Consider the following 16,447-nt stretch of genomic DNA (forward strand, 5'->3'; position numbering starts at 1 on the left):
CTCGAATTGTTGCCTGGTTCTCTCCCACTGAACATTCTCCTCCCAGCTCTAAGCCTGCAGGTTTTCCTGGGCAGCTAGTTTCCTCTTGAACTTGGTCTACATGCACAAGTTGCACTACCAAAAAAAAAAAAAAAAAAAAAAAGTGTTAAACTAGTGCAGCAAAGCTCTGTGCTGACACATGTTTCAGTTTAACGGTTTGTCATTCCAGTTTAGGTCAAACCGGTTCCCAACCAGTTAACACCAAACCAGAATCAAGGAGCATCCACACAGGAGTTTGCACAGGTTTAACTAGCTTTACATTCACACATCTTAAGCTCATGCAACTTTTCATGTACACAAGCCCTTAAACTGCTATGGTGGTTAATAGCAATAACTAGACTGGCATTTCCAGCTGCTCACACCACCAGATGCTCTTAAGGTTTTCTACTACTTGCCAGTTTTTGTTTCCAGAAGGGATGCACTGTATTTCAGCACATCTCTGGCCACAGCTCCTTTAGTCTGCGCTGCCCACTCTTTGGGCACTATTGCCCCCTACCAGAGAAGGGGGAACCCTTCTCTTTGGAACAGTCCTGCCCGCATATACCCTGGTTCCTTAAGTACTCCCATGACAGACAGTTAAAACTCTTAAATCCTAAGGCAATGCAGTCCCCGCTGCTCTGTTTTCTATGCTGCTCTGGAGGAGCGGAGAGACAGAAGAGATGTACCAGTACAGTAATTGTAGAGTTTGCATGTTTATTGTGGAGTAGGTTTGTCTTAACAGTACAGAAGAGAAAGAGCTCATTAAATGCAATAGCATCATTCCATGTGGCACTTTTACTAGTTACACTGTAAAACTGCCAGACAATGGACAGTCTATACTGATGAATGTCATCCTAAGCAATGGCTTCTGGGTATATTTGCTGAATTATTCCAGGAGAATCATACAATGTTGTCATTTCCTGCTCCCCATTTTGCAGTCTTGTTTTATGGATATTAGCAGAATATTAATCACAGCATAATTAGTACTGGGAGTGGATGCTTCTGTTGCTAGGCAGCAATGCACTGAACGTATGGAAATCAAACACCAGAAAAATCAAGACTAGACGTCAACACTAGGAAAGTGGCTAGTACACTTCAGAAATAAAGCTGCCAAGTGTAACATTTTCAGAGTGTGGGGACTACTTAAGGGTTCTAACATCTACCAGACATAAGTGGAGTCTAATGAGAAGTCTGTTATCTGAAAATTATGGGTTACCCAAAATTTGTCTTTTGGTCCAAAAGGTCATTTTGCTATTTAAGGTACTACATTAATAACTTGATGCTTTTACAAGTTGTAAACTTTTAATCTGCCATTAGCCATTTCATTAGGAGCCCAAACAAGTCTGCTCTTTCAAATTCAGTGGATGTTTAGAAAACCCTAACAGTTCTCTTTAAATGTTGAAACTGACATCTAGCTACATTAAATAAAGTAGTCCAGAATAAAAAAAAAACCTGGAGATTTGTAATATCTATTAAGAAGGAAGCTGGCAGTCTAACACTATTTTTGCCAATCAGATAAGACCTATGGACAGCCAGGCTCAGTTTCAACACGAAATGCCAGATCCCCATGCAACTCCTGGCTACAGACCAACATGGCTTTAGGGAGTTTCACATAAGATTCATTTTAAGCTCTTCAACCACATATTTGCTGTGTGCACTATAGAGTTTATTTTACCAATATCTAAACAGGTTTTGTCTACCAGCGTACAGGCTGCTTTAGGACTGCAACTTGTGTTGCAGAACAGTTCTCAGTTTCACTCAGTTTTTCTCAGGTTAGACTAACTGACCATAAATGGGTTGTGGTAGAGAAAGAGCAACATAGCTACCTTTTCTCTCGGAACATGAACCGTTATTTGAAGGTAACCTGCAGTGCAAATATTGTGCTTGTGCCCTTCTGCTTTGTGATAAGAAAGGCTTTACTTTTTGTAAATAAACTTTAGACATTAGAAATTCATACTCTCTCTACATTGGAAGATTACAATGAATAGAGAGCTCATGTAAATGGTATTACAGGAAGTTATGGCAACTGAGATATCAAGGATTTTTAGTCACTGTTTAAAATTTTGTCATCCATTTAACGTCAATAACAAGTTCACATAACTAGAGACTATTTAAAATAAACTGGGAAGAATATGATTGGTTTAGGGTAGGCTAATGGTAGCCACCTTTTTTTTGTTAAGCAGTAGGGCATCACAAGGAGGTTTTTAGTTAGAAATACACATTTTATTTCAATGAGGCAATAAAAAACGTGGCAATAAAAGAGTCCCACATTTTCAGATCACAGGATGTTAATACATACAACAAAACAAGTTGTGCACTAGTCTACTGATGTGACTTTGCAGAATTTAAATGATCCAGATCCATGTCAATTGTTATCAGATTGAAATACTCTTCTAGAACTAAGCCCTTACCATTTACATCAAAGACACCACAAATCCCTTATAATAATGTAAACAAAATAACGTTCTTCCCAGAAGGTTAACTTTGAAATTTCAGTCCATTCTTACAGGACTTGCACTCCTCCTTCGAGGGCTTCCTGATGGTGAACGACTGAAAGTGAAAAGAAAACAGAAGTCAGTTGGAATAACTTCAATATTCATCTGGAACTGCAGATTCAACACCACTCACCACACCCAGAAAGCCCTTTCCTCCCAGCACTGATGAGTTTAGTGAGTTAGTTTTTCTTTTAAAACAGACCTTGCAAACATACACTGTTAGATGATATCCTCAAGGATGTAAGAAATCTCAAGTTTGCTATAGAGTCATTAGTCTTTTTAATTAATAAACAATGCATCTTTAAGATTTGACAGTCTTTTCTAAAGTGTCCAAAAGAATAAGAGGAAGAGAACAGAGTAAGGAGGAAAAGGAAGACTACAAACAAGGTCTCAGTGTGGCATGTTACAAGCTACTCCAGTTCCCATGCACTCCTTCCCTCAGGAGATTTTTACCAAGCTTGGAAGAGTTGTCTCCAAGTGTTCAGAAGAGCATACTTACCCAAGTTAATGGAGAATGGTTATAAATGGCTCAGACTAAAATTGAAAAAACAAGGCTAGTGATTAATTACATAAAAACATACAGAAGTTCTAATAAGAACTGATCTGGGCTACAAAAGGAAACTAGAGAATTTCATCTTGCTATTACCATGTCGGAACAGCAGACTGTGCAGCTATTTGTTAAGGTAGAGCCAGCAGCAAGAACGACAGCAGTTTGAGTCCATTGGTGTTTGTTACAAGAAGTCTTTAGTTTGTTTTGTTTCACACATTTAATCGGTTTCCAGCTTTACTCTGAGCCATTTCCATTTCCCACTATCCTTAGTATTATTCAGATTTTTCCTCTGGCTACAAACATCCCTTGAGAAACTGGGTTCAGTCCTTCTGAAAAAGGTTTTAACTGTAAGCCAAAAGTAGCCCATTGCACTTTCTACAAAAGAAGTTAGTCTCATTACAGTCACTGGAGTTTTTAAATAGACTGTTTAAAATGGATTCTCCCTGTGATTATTTGCCCAGAAGTTTAATGTGCTTTTGCTTATCCTCTTGCATGGATCTCAGTTCAATTAAACCTTTACAGAGGATGGAAGTCCAACAGAAATAGCCCAAGACAAGCTCTTCATGGCGCACCATGTTCCCACTTTCTTTGGAGCAGTTTACCTCTGGGTGCCTCACTTTAGTAATCAGTGTCATATGCATTAAGGAAGCCCAGTCTCTCCAAAATATTCCTTTTACTGCTTACAGTTAAGTAAAGGGAAAAGTTCCAGTAACTTCAGTGCTGGCAAATGCTGACTTTTCAGTAGTGATGACAGGACACGGTAATATGTGCTACACCCAGCAGTCTTTAGTAGCAAGATTCAACTTACCTTCTCTTTGGAGAGGGGGATCTGGACTTTGATCGGCTGCAAAACAGAAAGAAATACTAAGTGACAACTTAATAAAGTCACATTACATTATAACAAAACAATTTCTCCCATACTTAAAAATAGTGAGAAAATCTCCAGAACCTTAGTCAGCATTTTATATAGGTATCACTGACAACATGTCCAAAATCTTTTACAAGGATTTGTAGGGGCATCAAATTAATCCCCACCATCCCTACTACAGCTGGAGCTAGATATGCCTTTGCAGCAAACCATTTTAGGTGTTTTAAGAACAATATTTAACTGTCACAACAATTCTGTGATATAGGGGTGGAGGAGAGGAACAAGTTTAAGTAAGAGGAATCAGTACTGTGGTGGAAACTAAACAGTTAAAACAAAAAGATGGGGTAGGGAAATCCCCCCTCCCCCATCTCACTAAATATTCATGACCTTTGAAGTAAAAATCCCAACTATTAAAACTTAGCAATAACATCCTTCAAATACAAGTGAAATATTGGTCCAAGCAAAGGGCTTTGTGAATCATGACGAAGCAATACTGACTTCTAAAAGGTCTAGTGCAGGTTTCAGCATTACATGCTCACCTTTTAGCAGGTGAGCCAGATTTAGATCTACCATGGGACCCAGACCTACAATGGGAGAGAAATAAGGCTCAGCAAGGCACCAGTGGGATGCATGTACAGTGAAGTTACCTAAACCAGTGATAATGAAATTCATACTACATGCCAAGAAAACTGTGGAGAGCTAGTAACTGACAGGCAGAAATCCACCCGTGTGTGGGACTTTTGCAGTTAAGTTTCAGAAGACAGCTTTTTTTAATTCAGTACCACACATGCTGCAGTCGTCATTCATCAACCTATTCTAGATATTACTTGAGACAGTTCATATGAGTACATTGTCCAATCGAAGCTATGACTAGTATTTTCACAAAAACAATTGAGTGCTGTATTCCAAACTGGCAAGATTCCATTGGGATGGATGTCTTCCACCTAAAAGCCAAGCTGTTTTCCAGACAGTACTCTCCTGCAACTTAACCATCATCATTTCAATGTTAACACCTTCACCACTTGAAATCTTCAACCTTGGTTAAGAGTGTCTGCTGAAAGTGTGACATGTTTTCTAGCTATGGAAAGTTAACTGTTCTGAAAAGACTTCCAAATATGCCAGCTACATTGGAACAAGTTTGAAGTGCACTTCAATGTTACCAATGTTGTCCATGAAAGTAGATGAATTTTCTAGATAGTTTCATCAACAAATAATATTTTAGTTTTCCAGTATTCAAGCCTTTCCTCAACTATTTCAGCATTTCATAAGCTTTGATGTTGTCAGGATTGTGATCGCTATGTTTAGGTAAACCTTGAACTATTACATTGAGTTCAGTCAGCAGAACACATCAAGTCATTCAACCACTGCATCCCTTAATGTCCTTTCTTGGGGCGTTTCTAGCTGCTGCTAGAAGAAATGGAAGAGATGCAGCGAGGAGAGAGCTCTTCTTTAATTCTGCAGCCTTTCGAGACAGGGAGCAAAACCAACAGATGTAGTCGAGAGCAGAGACTGGAACAGCATCATCCGTAATCCCAAATTTTAGTTCTATCTTTACATAACAGACAGCAGGAGACCTGCTCCACGAAAGCCAGCTTTGTTGTCCATGGCACACCCATGCATGGACTACAGCTTAGACCTACTCATTACAGAAGTATTAATGAGAACTCAGGCATGAAACATTTTACACACAATTCTTTAGATCTGGTTTCAGAAATTTAATTCCATTCTGTACAAAACAATCCTCCACGCTATTATGCCACCTTTTAATTTAATTCAGGTACCACAACTAACAGTTGCTGCCCAGTACCGTTCAGAGATCAGTGTTCAGACAGTCTGAGTCAGCAGTAACCAAGAATTTGGGCACTGGTGAGTCTTTCATGCACTTGTCCTGGTCACGTACCCAGGACACTACAGAATACCAAGAATCTGGCATGGAGAATCCTTGGGAGGGGGATGCTTTAAGTAGCAGCACAAAAGTACGCTTTGACTTCCTGCAGGTTAGAAGCAGGAAGGAATTATGATCTCAAATGGGCAAGGTGCATTTAAGTACTAGAACTTACTTCAGTTTTAGGTGACTTATGTGTTTCTCATACATATTAACTGGCGTACATGCATACTAGTCACAACTGGTTTATGTACCGAAGGTTTGCCTATTGTTCACCATCACAGATCTAGACCTAAGGTGTCCTGTAAAACTGCAGGTAAAGTAATAAAATCTATTACAAATAAGACTATGATGTACAATTTTAGAACACTTCATACCCCAAACTTGCTGGAAAAGGAGTTTAGACAGCACCTAGCATTTACTTAGAATTGAAAAAAATTAATGCATTTGCACAAGTTAATTCAGCCTGCAGCTATTAGTTAGTTGCTTTAATCAATTCTGTCAAAGATCTTACCTGCTTCTTGGCCATGTAACGGACCTGGATCTTGATCGTGATCTGGATCTAGATCTAAGTTTGAAAAGAAACTAATAAAAACCAATCCAGCTCCAGGAGAAAGTATTAAGATGATTAAAGTAGCCTATCAAAGTAGCCTTGTTGCCGATTGGTGCTAAGATAACTTTCAAGATCACAGGTCCTACAGGGTGCATAGGACAATCCGAACAGACACCTAGATACACAGAATAAGGCTATAGCTTTAACCAGGTAGTCCCAAAAGCTCAGTGCTTGCCTACATGGTGGGGTAATGTACTGCACATTAATTTGTCCGTGTAGCCCCTGGTTTTGTTTGAAACAGCACTATGTTAAAGCACACCAGAGAACCTTTAGTGCGCACCAGCAGGGTCTACCCAGACCAATTAACGCACAAACATATTAATGCTCTTTAGAAGTCAAACTGCAGTAGTGCACATTTCTGCTCTGTGTAAACAAGCCCTCAGAAAACTCTTTTTACACTATCTACTATCTATTCCACCTCCCACCCTCCTTCCCCTCTGTCGGAGTTGTCTGGCAAGAAGGAACCGAGGGTGGGGGGAGCACGCAGCCCCCTTTATGGCGCGATATATCGGCGCCACTCCAGGGGTTGCAGCGGTGCTCCCCCACTACGGATACTGCTAAGGGAAAAACTTCCAGCACCAGTGCACGTGGCGAGCACGCACACCTACTGTGGAATAGACAGGAGCAACACAGCTCGAAGAACGCCAGTTACGGAACAGGTAACTGTCCTTTCCCCCATAGCCCTTTTAAAGGAATTATAGTTCGGTCTTGAGGGTTGTCAGGCCCTTTTCAAAGAGTTTGCTCTGCAAACACAGAAAGTTACACTTCCCAGAAATATGTTCTGAATCTACCACCTTAATAAAAACATGATCTGGTAATTATTGTGCATAACAACAATTACCTTGATCTTTTTAAAGAACCCGATCGGGACCTGCGGGGTGAGGCTGATCTAGATCTACGAGGAGAGACAGATCTGGATCTGCGAAGGGACGCTGACCTGGACCTGCAGAGAAAAATTTAAAAATATAATTATGCAATGTTTGACATCTCTTAAAAAAGGGAAGCACAAGACAGCCTGAAACTCACCTCCTACCACGGCTTCGGCTGCGTGACCGAGAATACCTTCTTCCTCTGGACCTTGAATGAGATCTAGACCGTGACCTAATGTTAGGTTAGAAAAAATAAGTATTAGAAAACAACTTTAGCAATTAGCGCACGTGAGCCTCTGCTGAAGTCAAAATTTCAGACAACTAAAAATTAGTGTCTGTCAGTTGGAAAAACTCAGGGCCTATTTGCTTTGAGTATTTTTACTACCTAGAAAAGATGTTAAGCTGAATTACATTTAGAATTACATTATAATATAAAACACTGTAATGTGTATTAAAATAAACCTTGCAAGTTTGCAGGTCGACCCTCTTTGGCCCAAGGTCTAGCAGATCTAGACGATCTAGAAGTATCTATAGCCGATCGCTGCATCTAGGTGTTCTCTTCAATCTAACGACGATCAAACTGACAGCCAAATGAGCCAGGGTGAGGCTTGATTGACGCAAGAAGATTTTTCTAGGTGGGAATGTGGTCAATCTGGTGTTCCTCTTTCTAAACCGGAGGGGGGGGGCCCCAATTGAAAGCCAAATTTACTGTTACGGCGATCACCGTCTCAAATTTTCTGCCCTTTAAAGAATAAGGTGAAGCTAGGTGTAGATGGCTCGAGGGGATCTGGCCTCTTATGCTGATCACCTCAAGGTCTAGGAGGATCTTAATTGTCGGATTTTGCAAGGCGCCTCAGCATGATATCTTAAGGCTCGTGACATTCTGAATCAAGGCGACTGACTCAAACGAAGAAACCTGAAAGGTTTTGACCAGGTTGATTATTAATATATTAACATTTATATGAAATAACAAATTGTAATATATGCCTGTATAATTACAGCATTAAAGTTAAATTAAACTGGCATAACATTCTCTTCTTGGCTAACAACTACAACAGTAACTGGTGAAAAGAACCAATCACTCCTTTCACACACATACCTGCTCCTCCTCCGACGACTATAGCGATGACAGTCATAAGCATAATGACCTTTCTCGCCACATTCGTAACACCGGTCATTGGGATCAAATGGTCGCCGTGCGGGAGGTCTATCATAGCGGGAGCGGCGGGGCATGCCTGTTGACAGCTCAACTCTCACTCGGGAGCCACAAATCACCCTGTAATTTGATATATGCAAAATATCAATTAATAATCTGGTATTTTTCCTTATCTAACGCCTATAAAATAAGAAAGCCAATCTCTAAAGAACCACTAAAATTTGAGAATCCCATTACTGTAAAAGAGCTACATCTTTTAAACCCTGGTCTACAGCTCACACTTAGGTCAACCTAGTTATGTCACTCAGGGGTGTGAAAAATTCTCACCCGAGAGATGTAATTAAGCCTACACAAGCCCTGTTGTAGACGCTAGGGATGTAAAATATTAAACGGTCAAATGGTTAACCGATAAGTATTAGTCTTACCGTTACTATACTGCAGTTAACGTTTAAAACAGATTGCCCTGCTCCCAGGTCCGAGCACACCGTGTGCATTAACAAATCCGGCTCTTCCCTAGCCTCATCCTACTCCCCCCTCAGCGGCAGCGCCCAGGGCAGGACAAGCCGAGCTGCCCTTGCACGGCAATGGCTTGAGAGCCCGGCACAGCGGGGGCCGGGGGCGGTTGGAACACGTTGTGCTCTTGGGCTATCAACGCCGGCTCCCAGGGCTGGGTGCCTCGCTCCCCACCAGGAGCAAGCACAGCAACCCCGGCCGGGCATATGGCATCCTCCACAGACACGGGCCCCCTGCCTGCGGAGCAGCTGCCACCCCCCGCTGGCCCAGCCCCTCGCGAGACCCCTCACCACCTCGGGAGACTATGCCGAGCCCTGGACACCATCCAGACCCCTACCGTGTGGGCGGCTACTTAGGGCGCCGCTCGCTACTGCCACATGATGCAGGCGTGGCGGGCTGAGGGGCCAGGTGGTGCTGGGCACGAAGTCCGGCGGCTGCCGCTACTAGGGAGGTCTCTCCGCCTCCTGGCCCATGGGGCGACCAGGGAACTGGACAGCAAGGGGCACGTGACCGGAACTAGCCAAAGTGCCGCAACGCACCGAGGGAGACCAGGCCACGTGACAGGGGAGACTGGTATCGCCATGACACCTCCCAGTCACTTGACAGGTTCTCCCCACCACCATAATACTCCCAGATCACGTGATGGTCTCTCCCTCCCTGCACCTCCCATTGCCATGACAATGCGCAGGAGGGAGTGGTGACGGGGTGCCAACTGGGGATGTAAAATATTAAACCGTTAACCGATATAATTTTAATAGCTTAAACGGGTATTTTTTTAAAATGATATTTACATCCCTAGTAGATACCATGAGGTTTATGGAAGAATTCTACCGTCCGTGTCTCTCGAGGGTTGGATTTACTACAGCGATGGAGATACTCTTTCCAGCACTGCTGTAGCAAGTGTCTACACTCCAGTGTGGCGGTGGCAATGCTGCTGTAGCACTTGTAGTGCAGACATACCCTTAGTGAGAAGTTAAGGCCACCAGAAATACAATACATTCGTACTTTCCATCCAAACCTCGAACTGCATCTTCCGCGTCTCGCGGGTCTTCAAACTCCACGAAGGCGAAGCCCGGCGGGTTCCGTGCGATCCACACGGTGCGCAGGGGGCCGTAGTAGCTGAAGGCTCGCTCCAGCTCGCCCTTGCCGGCGCCGGTGCCCAGGTTCCCCACGTACACCTTGGTCTCTGCAAGAGCAAATCACACAATCGTTGAGTGACTGAGTAGCCCCCTCCCTCCCCCCCCCGCAGCGTCTCCCCAGTTCAGCAACGCGGCCGGTGTAACATTACAAACTGCTACCATCACAATTCGCTACTGGCAGAAGTTACGGACACCTAGGTGTTCTTTTTTGCTGCCCTGTCACAATTTGTTGTCTCTGCCTTTCCCATACTCCCACCCCAGGTAGCAAATTGTGACAGATGGGGGTAGACCTGTCACAACTTTCTACCTCTCATCTTCCCCGTCCACGTCAAACTGGGGGGCGCAGAATGTATTCGGGGACAGGGGGGATTGAGAAGCTTTAGGGGAGAAAAAATGACGGCACACATTTTACCCACAGCAATGAACAACTAGCAAAGCTGATTCCTCCAGACATATCAGGTCCTCAGACGGCGCTGTGCATTTGACTCTAGATGGCGCTGTGCATTTTGACGGATTTCTGTTTAGCTTGCAGAGCATTATCCAAAGTCGTTGCCATCTGTACTTTAATCCGTTTGCTACGATGCGGTGTGCACATTTAATGGAAGGTAGAAGGGATCTCCAGATAGTTGTCTCGAGTGTCCAACCCAGAATGGAATTGCTCTGCTCCAAAAAACAGGTGCACCCAGCACACTAGTAACAACAGTGTGATGCAAGCAAGCGTCTCTCACTTCCAATTTACATGACTGCACTGTATACTTAAATGGCTCTGTTTGAATCAATGCCTTACTGTTTTTATTCTTTAGTGAGAGTTGCATGTTGATTTTTTTTTAGATTGGTATATGTACTTGTGTGGGGTGGGGGGTGGGGGGGGGTAAATTACTACAGACACAAAGAAGGGGGCATGATCAGGGGTTAGAGCAGTGGCTTTCAACCTTTCCAGACAACTGTACCCCTTTCAGGAGTCTGATTTGTCTTGTGTATCCCCAAGTTCACCTCACTTAAAAACTATTTGCCTACAAAATCAGACAAAAAATACAAAAGTATCACAGCACACTATTACTGAAATAGTGCTGACTTTCTCATTTTTACCATATAATTATAAAATAAATCAACTGGAATATAAATATTGTACTTACATTTCAGTGTACAGAGCAGTAATAACAAGTCATTGTCTGTATGAAATTTTAGTTAGTGCTTTTTATGTGATCTGTTGTAAAACTAGGCAAATACCTAGATGAGTTGATGTATCTCCCCCGTAATACCTCTGTGTACACCCAGAGGTACGCATACCCCTGGTTGAGAACTACTGGGTTAGAGCAGTCAGCTCAGATGTGGGAAACACTATTCAAATAATTTTTCCCGTTCTGCCTGAGGGAGGAATTGAACTTGGGTATACCACATCCAAGGCAAGGGCACTAACCACTAGGCTAGAAGCAATAAGGTAGCTTGTAACCTAATCCAGTAGGCAGCCTCAGAGCACAACTACAGGATAAGGCCCACATGCAAAATAAGCATTGCCTCCCACCATCTTCCCTGGTTTGTGAATTGCTCTGGGGCTTAGGTGGGATATCGGTATCCAGATGCCTAGAGTAAGGCAGCAGTGTGCATGCTTAAAGGTAGACACGTAGGCACCTAAGGAACTTTACCCTGAGAATATAGAAACCGAGTGCTTAAAGGGTTTGGCGAGATTTTGGGAATTGCAGTGAAACTTAAAATTGGGACAGAGGCATCTAAATCTTTGTGAATCTAGCCCTAAGTCTCTTTATAGAGGAACAAAGAGGACCCAGGAATTACAGGCCAGTCAGCCTAACTTTGATACCTAGAAAGATATTGGAACAAATTATTAAACAGTCAATTGGTTAAAACCTAGAGGATAATAGGGTTATAAGGAATAGCCAGCATGGACCTATCAAGAACAAATCATGCCAAACAAACCTGATTTCCTTCTCTGGCAGGATTACTGTCTAACTGGATGGGGGGAAGCAGTAGACGTGATATATCTTGATTTTAGTAAGGCTTCTGACACAGTCCCACATGACATTCTCATAAGCAAACTAGGGAAATATGTTCTAAATGAAACTACTATAAGGTAAGGGCATAACTGGTTAAAGATGATACTCAAAGAATAATTATCAATGGTTCGCTGTCAAATTGGGAGGGCATATCTAGTGTGGATCTGCAAAGGTCGATCCGGGGTCCAGTACTATTCAATATTTTCCTTAATTACTTGGATAATGAATTGGAGATTATGCTCATAAAATGTGCTGGTGACACCAAGCTGGGAGGGGTTGCAAGCACTTTGGAGGACAGGAGTAGAATTCAAAATGACCTTGACAAATTGGAGGCCAGCAACTGCTGATTAGCCCCACCCACTGCACCTGGGAAAAACACCTGCAGCGTAACTGGTTGATCCTCATAAAAGGAAGAGCAGGAACTGGAGCAGAGGCATTGTAATACCAGCCAGAGGCTAGAACAACTACTCCAAGAAACAAGTAGACAGAAGGCAAACTGGGAAATCCTTTTATCACAAAGGCTCTGAGGTAAGAATCAGGAACTTTTGGGCTGATGAACTTGTGGGTGTGAGGGATAGACTTTAACTTTAGATCTTGTTTTGTTGAGGAGATTTGAAATAACAGAAAGAAACCACAACTAACCTTGCTAGAAACTACCTCCCTGGGCTCTGAGAAGGTTCCAGGCAGAATTCCCCCAGGGAAGGGGTTAACTGAACAAGTCTATGCCCAACTGGAAGAGGGTGCTATAAGACAGTCCCCAATCCTTCACACTGCCACATTCTATTCATGGATGTTTCTGGCTAGGTGATCAGCTCTGCACTCTGTACATGTGCTAAGAAAAACATCACAATGTTTTAAGTTAGCTGAAAGGATGCAACAAAAATATCATACTGTGTCCTCATACCTTTGTGGGTATCCCAATAATAGACTCATTAGTATTACCATCATAATATAAGAAAGATGTTGTTTGTATATGTATGCAGTATTGTTGCAAACTTTCCTGGGATAAGATCTGGTTTATAGTGGGGTAGTGAGCAGGTAAAGGCAGAAATTAAAGAGGACTCTTCACAGTTAAAGCACCAAACATGTGAACCAATTGGCTAATTCTAATGGGATAAGAGTCCCACCACTTTAGATGCATTGCTCAGCGATGAGATCACTGTACACCTATGCCATCACTTGCTACATGCACAGCAGGATCTCGCATGATGCTATCAGGCCTTCATTCTCCAGCTCATGAAAGATGTCCTGATCTGCACAGGACAGAAAGGAAGAGCAAGGTCACCTTAAATTTTAACCTTAACATTTCAGTAAGTGGCTTATCAGTCCAAAATTGATACCTGTGAAATAGTGCAAAGGCTTTTCTGTAAGTTAAGACAGGTACTCCAGTACTACACTCCTACTCTTTGGATACAAAAAGTGGAATAACCTAGACTAGATCAAATTTTAAAACTGTTCAAAACAAGCCAAAGGTCTGATTATTAATAGCGTGTTGGGGAAGGACGCCTGCAATCTTCTTTGGTTGCCCTGACTGCTACTGTCAACACTGGCCACTTTACTTTTGAATGAAAATGTCCACACAGGGTTTTATGGTGCTGTAATATATGCACATTAATTTCACATCCTCTAGACATTCCCTTAATAAAAGCAGATAAGGCAAATTGAGGGAGACAAAGACTATTAATTCCTTTAGTTCAAAATGCTTTATCTGGTTTTCCATGACACCCACAGAAATGGAGAGCTGCAGACATATAGACGCAAGTACCTCTGATGGCAAAGGAGCAGAGCTAGCCACACAATCAGTACAGTATCTGTCAAGCTATGAATAATGTTTCATTTAATAGGCTAGCCAGAATCAAAGTCTGTGTCCTCATTGTTAAGAAAATGTGGGGTTTTAGGTGTTTGTTTGTTTAATAACAAACAACTAACATGGATTAGCTATCCATCTGTAAAAACCTATTGGGAGACAGTGTTCTAATTTAACCAAAAGGCAACCAATACAAAAGAGTAACAGGGTAATTCATTTTTTAAAAGCCTTCATTTCTGGCAGAACAGTAAACTTGTCAGAATGAAAAACATCACTGAAATGTAGCATACATAAGGCTATGAAATTAAAATATGCAATCTGAAGTGTAAACGATGCAGCAGAAAAAGCAACACTTATGCATGCAACAAATGAAGTAACAAGAGGACAGTGCACTTCAGCATTTGCAGGATGGGGAATTACTTACAGAAATAAGGATTTTTTTTTTTTTAAGTGTTTTCAATAAGGGGAGGGAGGGAATCTCACTACTGGATGTCCACAACAGTATTTAATGTTACAGGTATGTACAACTGTTCTAGATACACCTCTACGCCGATAGAACACAAATTCGGATATAACGTGGTAAAGCAGCGCTCCGGGGTGGGCGGGGCTGCGCACTCCAGTGGATCAAAGAAAGTTCGATATAATGTGGTTTAACCTATAACGTGGTAAGATTGATTTTTTTAATTTTATTTTATTTTTTGGCTTCCAAGGACAGCGTTATATCGGCGTAGAGGTGTATATGAATTCTTTGGACGAGGCAACAAAAGTATGAAGCTAGTGTACCCTAATAACTCAAATAAAAAGGCAAATTAAAATAACCCCTATTTTTAATTTCATCACTTCTGTGGGTGTATGATTCATGATGTTTGAATACTTGTTGTTTATCTGGGGGTCACCTATATGTAACTTAAAAAAAAAAAAAAGTAGAGATTTGCTTTTGAGAATGACTTCATACAGGATAGTAGAGTACCCTGAGGGCCAGGTTTTTGAAAGGTATTTAGGCAACTAGTGGGATTCTCAACAGCATCTAGGGGCTTTCAACCTTTGCAAATCTGGCCTGTAGTGAATATTGTGGAACCAAGTTCCACACAAGTGTTGATATGAAAAAGCATTAGGGTCCGGGAGAAAGTGACAAAACAGCACCTTGCAAATGCAATCCCCATGAGTGGAGTAAAAGAAACCGAAGAAGCTGTGACACCAACCCACGAAAGCTGTCGGCCTTGATGTCCAATAATCCCCAAGAATAAACGTTGTGCTTTTTAAAAAAAAAAAAAAGTGGGAGGGGGGAATTCAGAGCTAATTGCTAATGTCAGAATACACAGTGCTCTCTGAGAAACACTGAGATGTGAGGAGAATGCTGGTGTCCGTTTCAGCAACGATTATTTGCTCTTACAAGTGTGCCCAAGGGAAAGGAGGTGCTGAGCTACTCAGTCCCCGTGGAAGGAAAGGTCAAGGCAGGCCCTTACCCGCCGGGTTAGAGCAGAACCCCCCAGGACACGTGCGTGTCCCGCTCTGAGGCGCTCTGCAGACAGACGAACCGCGGGGGATTAGACACGAACCAGGGACCCCCCTGAACCGGGAGGGGGGGGGGCGGGACACACACAAACCATGCCCCGGGTCCGGGCTGCAGGGAGCCCGTGTACGGACCCAGCCCCGGGCAGTGGGCGCTGAGCGGTGCAATCCGGCCGTGGGGACCCCCCGGCCCTGCTGCCTGGCAGCACCTCAACCCCTCCGTGCCCTGCCTCCGCCCAGGCCCCGCGCGCTACTGCCCCCTCCCGGCTGCGGGCGGCTACTGCAGCCGCTGGGCCTGGCCAGGGCCAGCTCGCAGGCGCATGCTCGGTAGCAGCCGGGCGGCGCGTGCCGGTTCGCAGTGCTGGGGCGGCGCCCCTCCCCGGCCGGGGCAAGCAGAGCGAGGCGCTGCGCGCGCCGGCACTCAGCAGATAGTCCCCGGGCCCCGCCCCCACTGAGGTGCCGCCATCTTTGTTGACGCCGCCTCCATTTCGCTCCTCAGCGCTCCCCCCACCACTCCCGCAGCCCGGCGCTCCCGCCGCGGCCCGGCCCCGACCCGCGGGGAGCCGCGGCCCAGCCCCGGCGCGCGCCCCACCTGCGCAAAATGGCGCCGCCCCAGCGAGACCCGCGCAGGCCACTCCCCTGGGCCCCGAGCAGCGGAAAAGCGACGGCGGCCCGGCACCTACCGCCTCCATAGCGCCCGTAGCGAGACATCGTCCCGGCTCCGGCTGCAGCTCCGCACCAGGCCGTTCGCGCGCATGCGCCGGGAGCCCCTGAGAGCGCGACTGCGCATGCGCACGGCACTCTCCTCTCCCCCCGTTTGTGCGCGCCGGCTGAGGCAAAGCGGGAAGTGGAACCGGACTCCTTGTTGTTCTTGGTTTCTATAGTAACGCGCCGTGGTGCAGTCCGGCCTGTGCTCCAGGGCGGCGGCGCGCGAGCGCCCGGAACTTCCGGCCTGGGGTGTCACGCGCCGCTCAGCAAGGGTGGGGGCCGGGCCCTAGTGCAGCGGGGGG

At 44.3% G+C, this 16,447-nt stretch overlaps 1 protein-coding gene across 1 annotated transcript; it reads right to left on the minus strand.

Annotated features, from left to right (window-relative positions):
• Positions 1-713: 713 nt before the first annotated feature.
• On the minus strand, positions 714-16,242 carry LOC135875609 (serine/arginine-rich splicing factor 7). The gene is made up of 9 exons (XM_065400550.1): positions 16,121-16,242; positions 9,973-10,153; positions 8,398-8,574; positions 7,456-7,530; positions 7,271-7,372; positions 6,331-6,384; positions 4,471-4,515; positions 3,872-3,907; positions 714-2,568 (listed from the first exon to the last, which is right to left on the minus strand). Exons 1-9 carry the CDS (start codon positions 16,146-16,148, stop codon positions 2,511-2,513), a joined length of 756 nt encoding a protein of 251 aa, XP_065256622.1. The 5' UTR covers positions 16,149-16,242; the 3' UTR covers positions 714-2,510.
• Positions 16,243-16,447: the final 205 nt, after the last annotated feature.

This window comes from Emys orbicularis, chromosome 3, assembly GCF_028017835.1.
Source record: "Emys orbicularis isolate rEmyOrb1 chromosome 3, rEmyOrb1.hap1, whole genome shotgun sequence".
NCBI classification, from domain to species: Eukaryota; Metazoa; Chordata; order Testudines; family Emydidae; genus Emys; species Emys orbicularis.

What these genes read in the sequence shown, in the direction of transcription:
- LOC135875609 (XM_065400550.1), bottom strand. Translation starts at nt 16,148, where the DNA reads ATGTCTCGCTACGGGCGCTATGGAGGCG. An exon ending in GTTCGAGGTTTGGATGGAAA is followed by an intron (nt 8,575 to 9,972) that starts GTACGAATGTAT and finishes ATCAAATTACAG; the next exon opens with GGTGATTTGTGGCTCCCGAG. An exon ending in TCCCCCTCTCCAAAGAGAAG is followed by an intron (nt 2,569 to 3,871) that starts GTAAGTTGAATC and finishes TTTCACTTTCAG; the next exon opens with TCGTTCACCATCAGGAAGCC.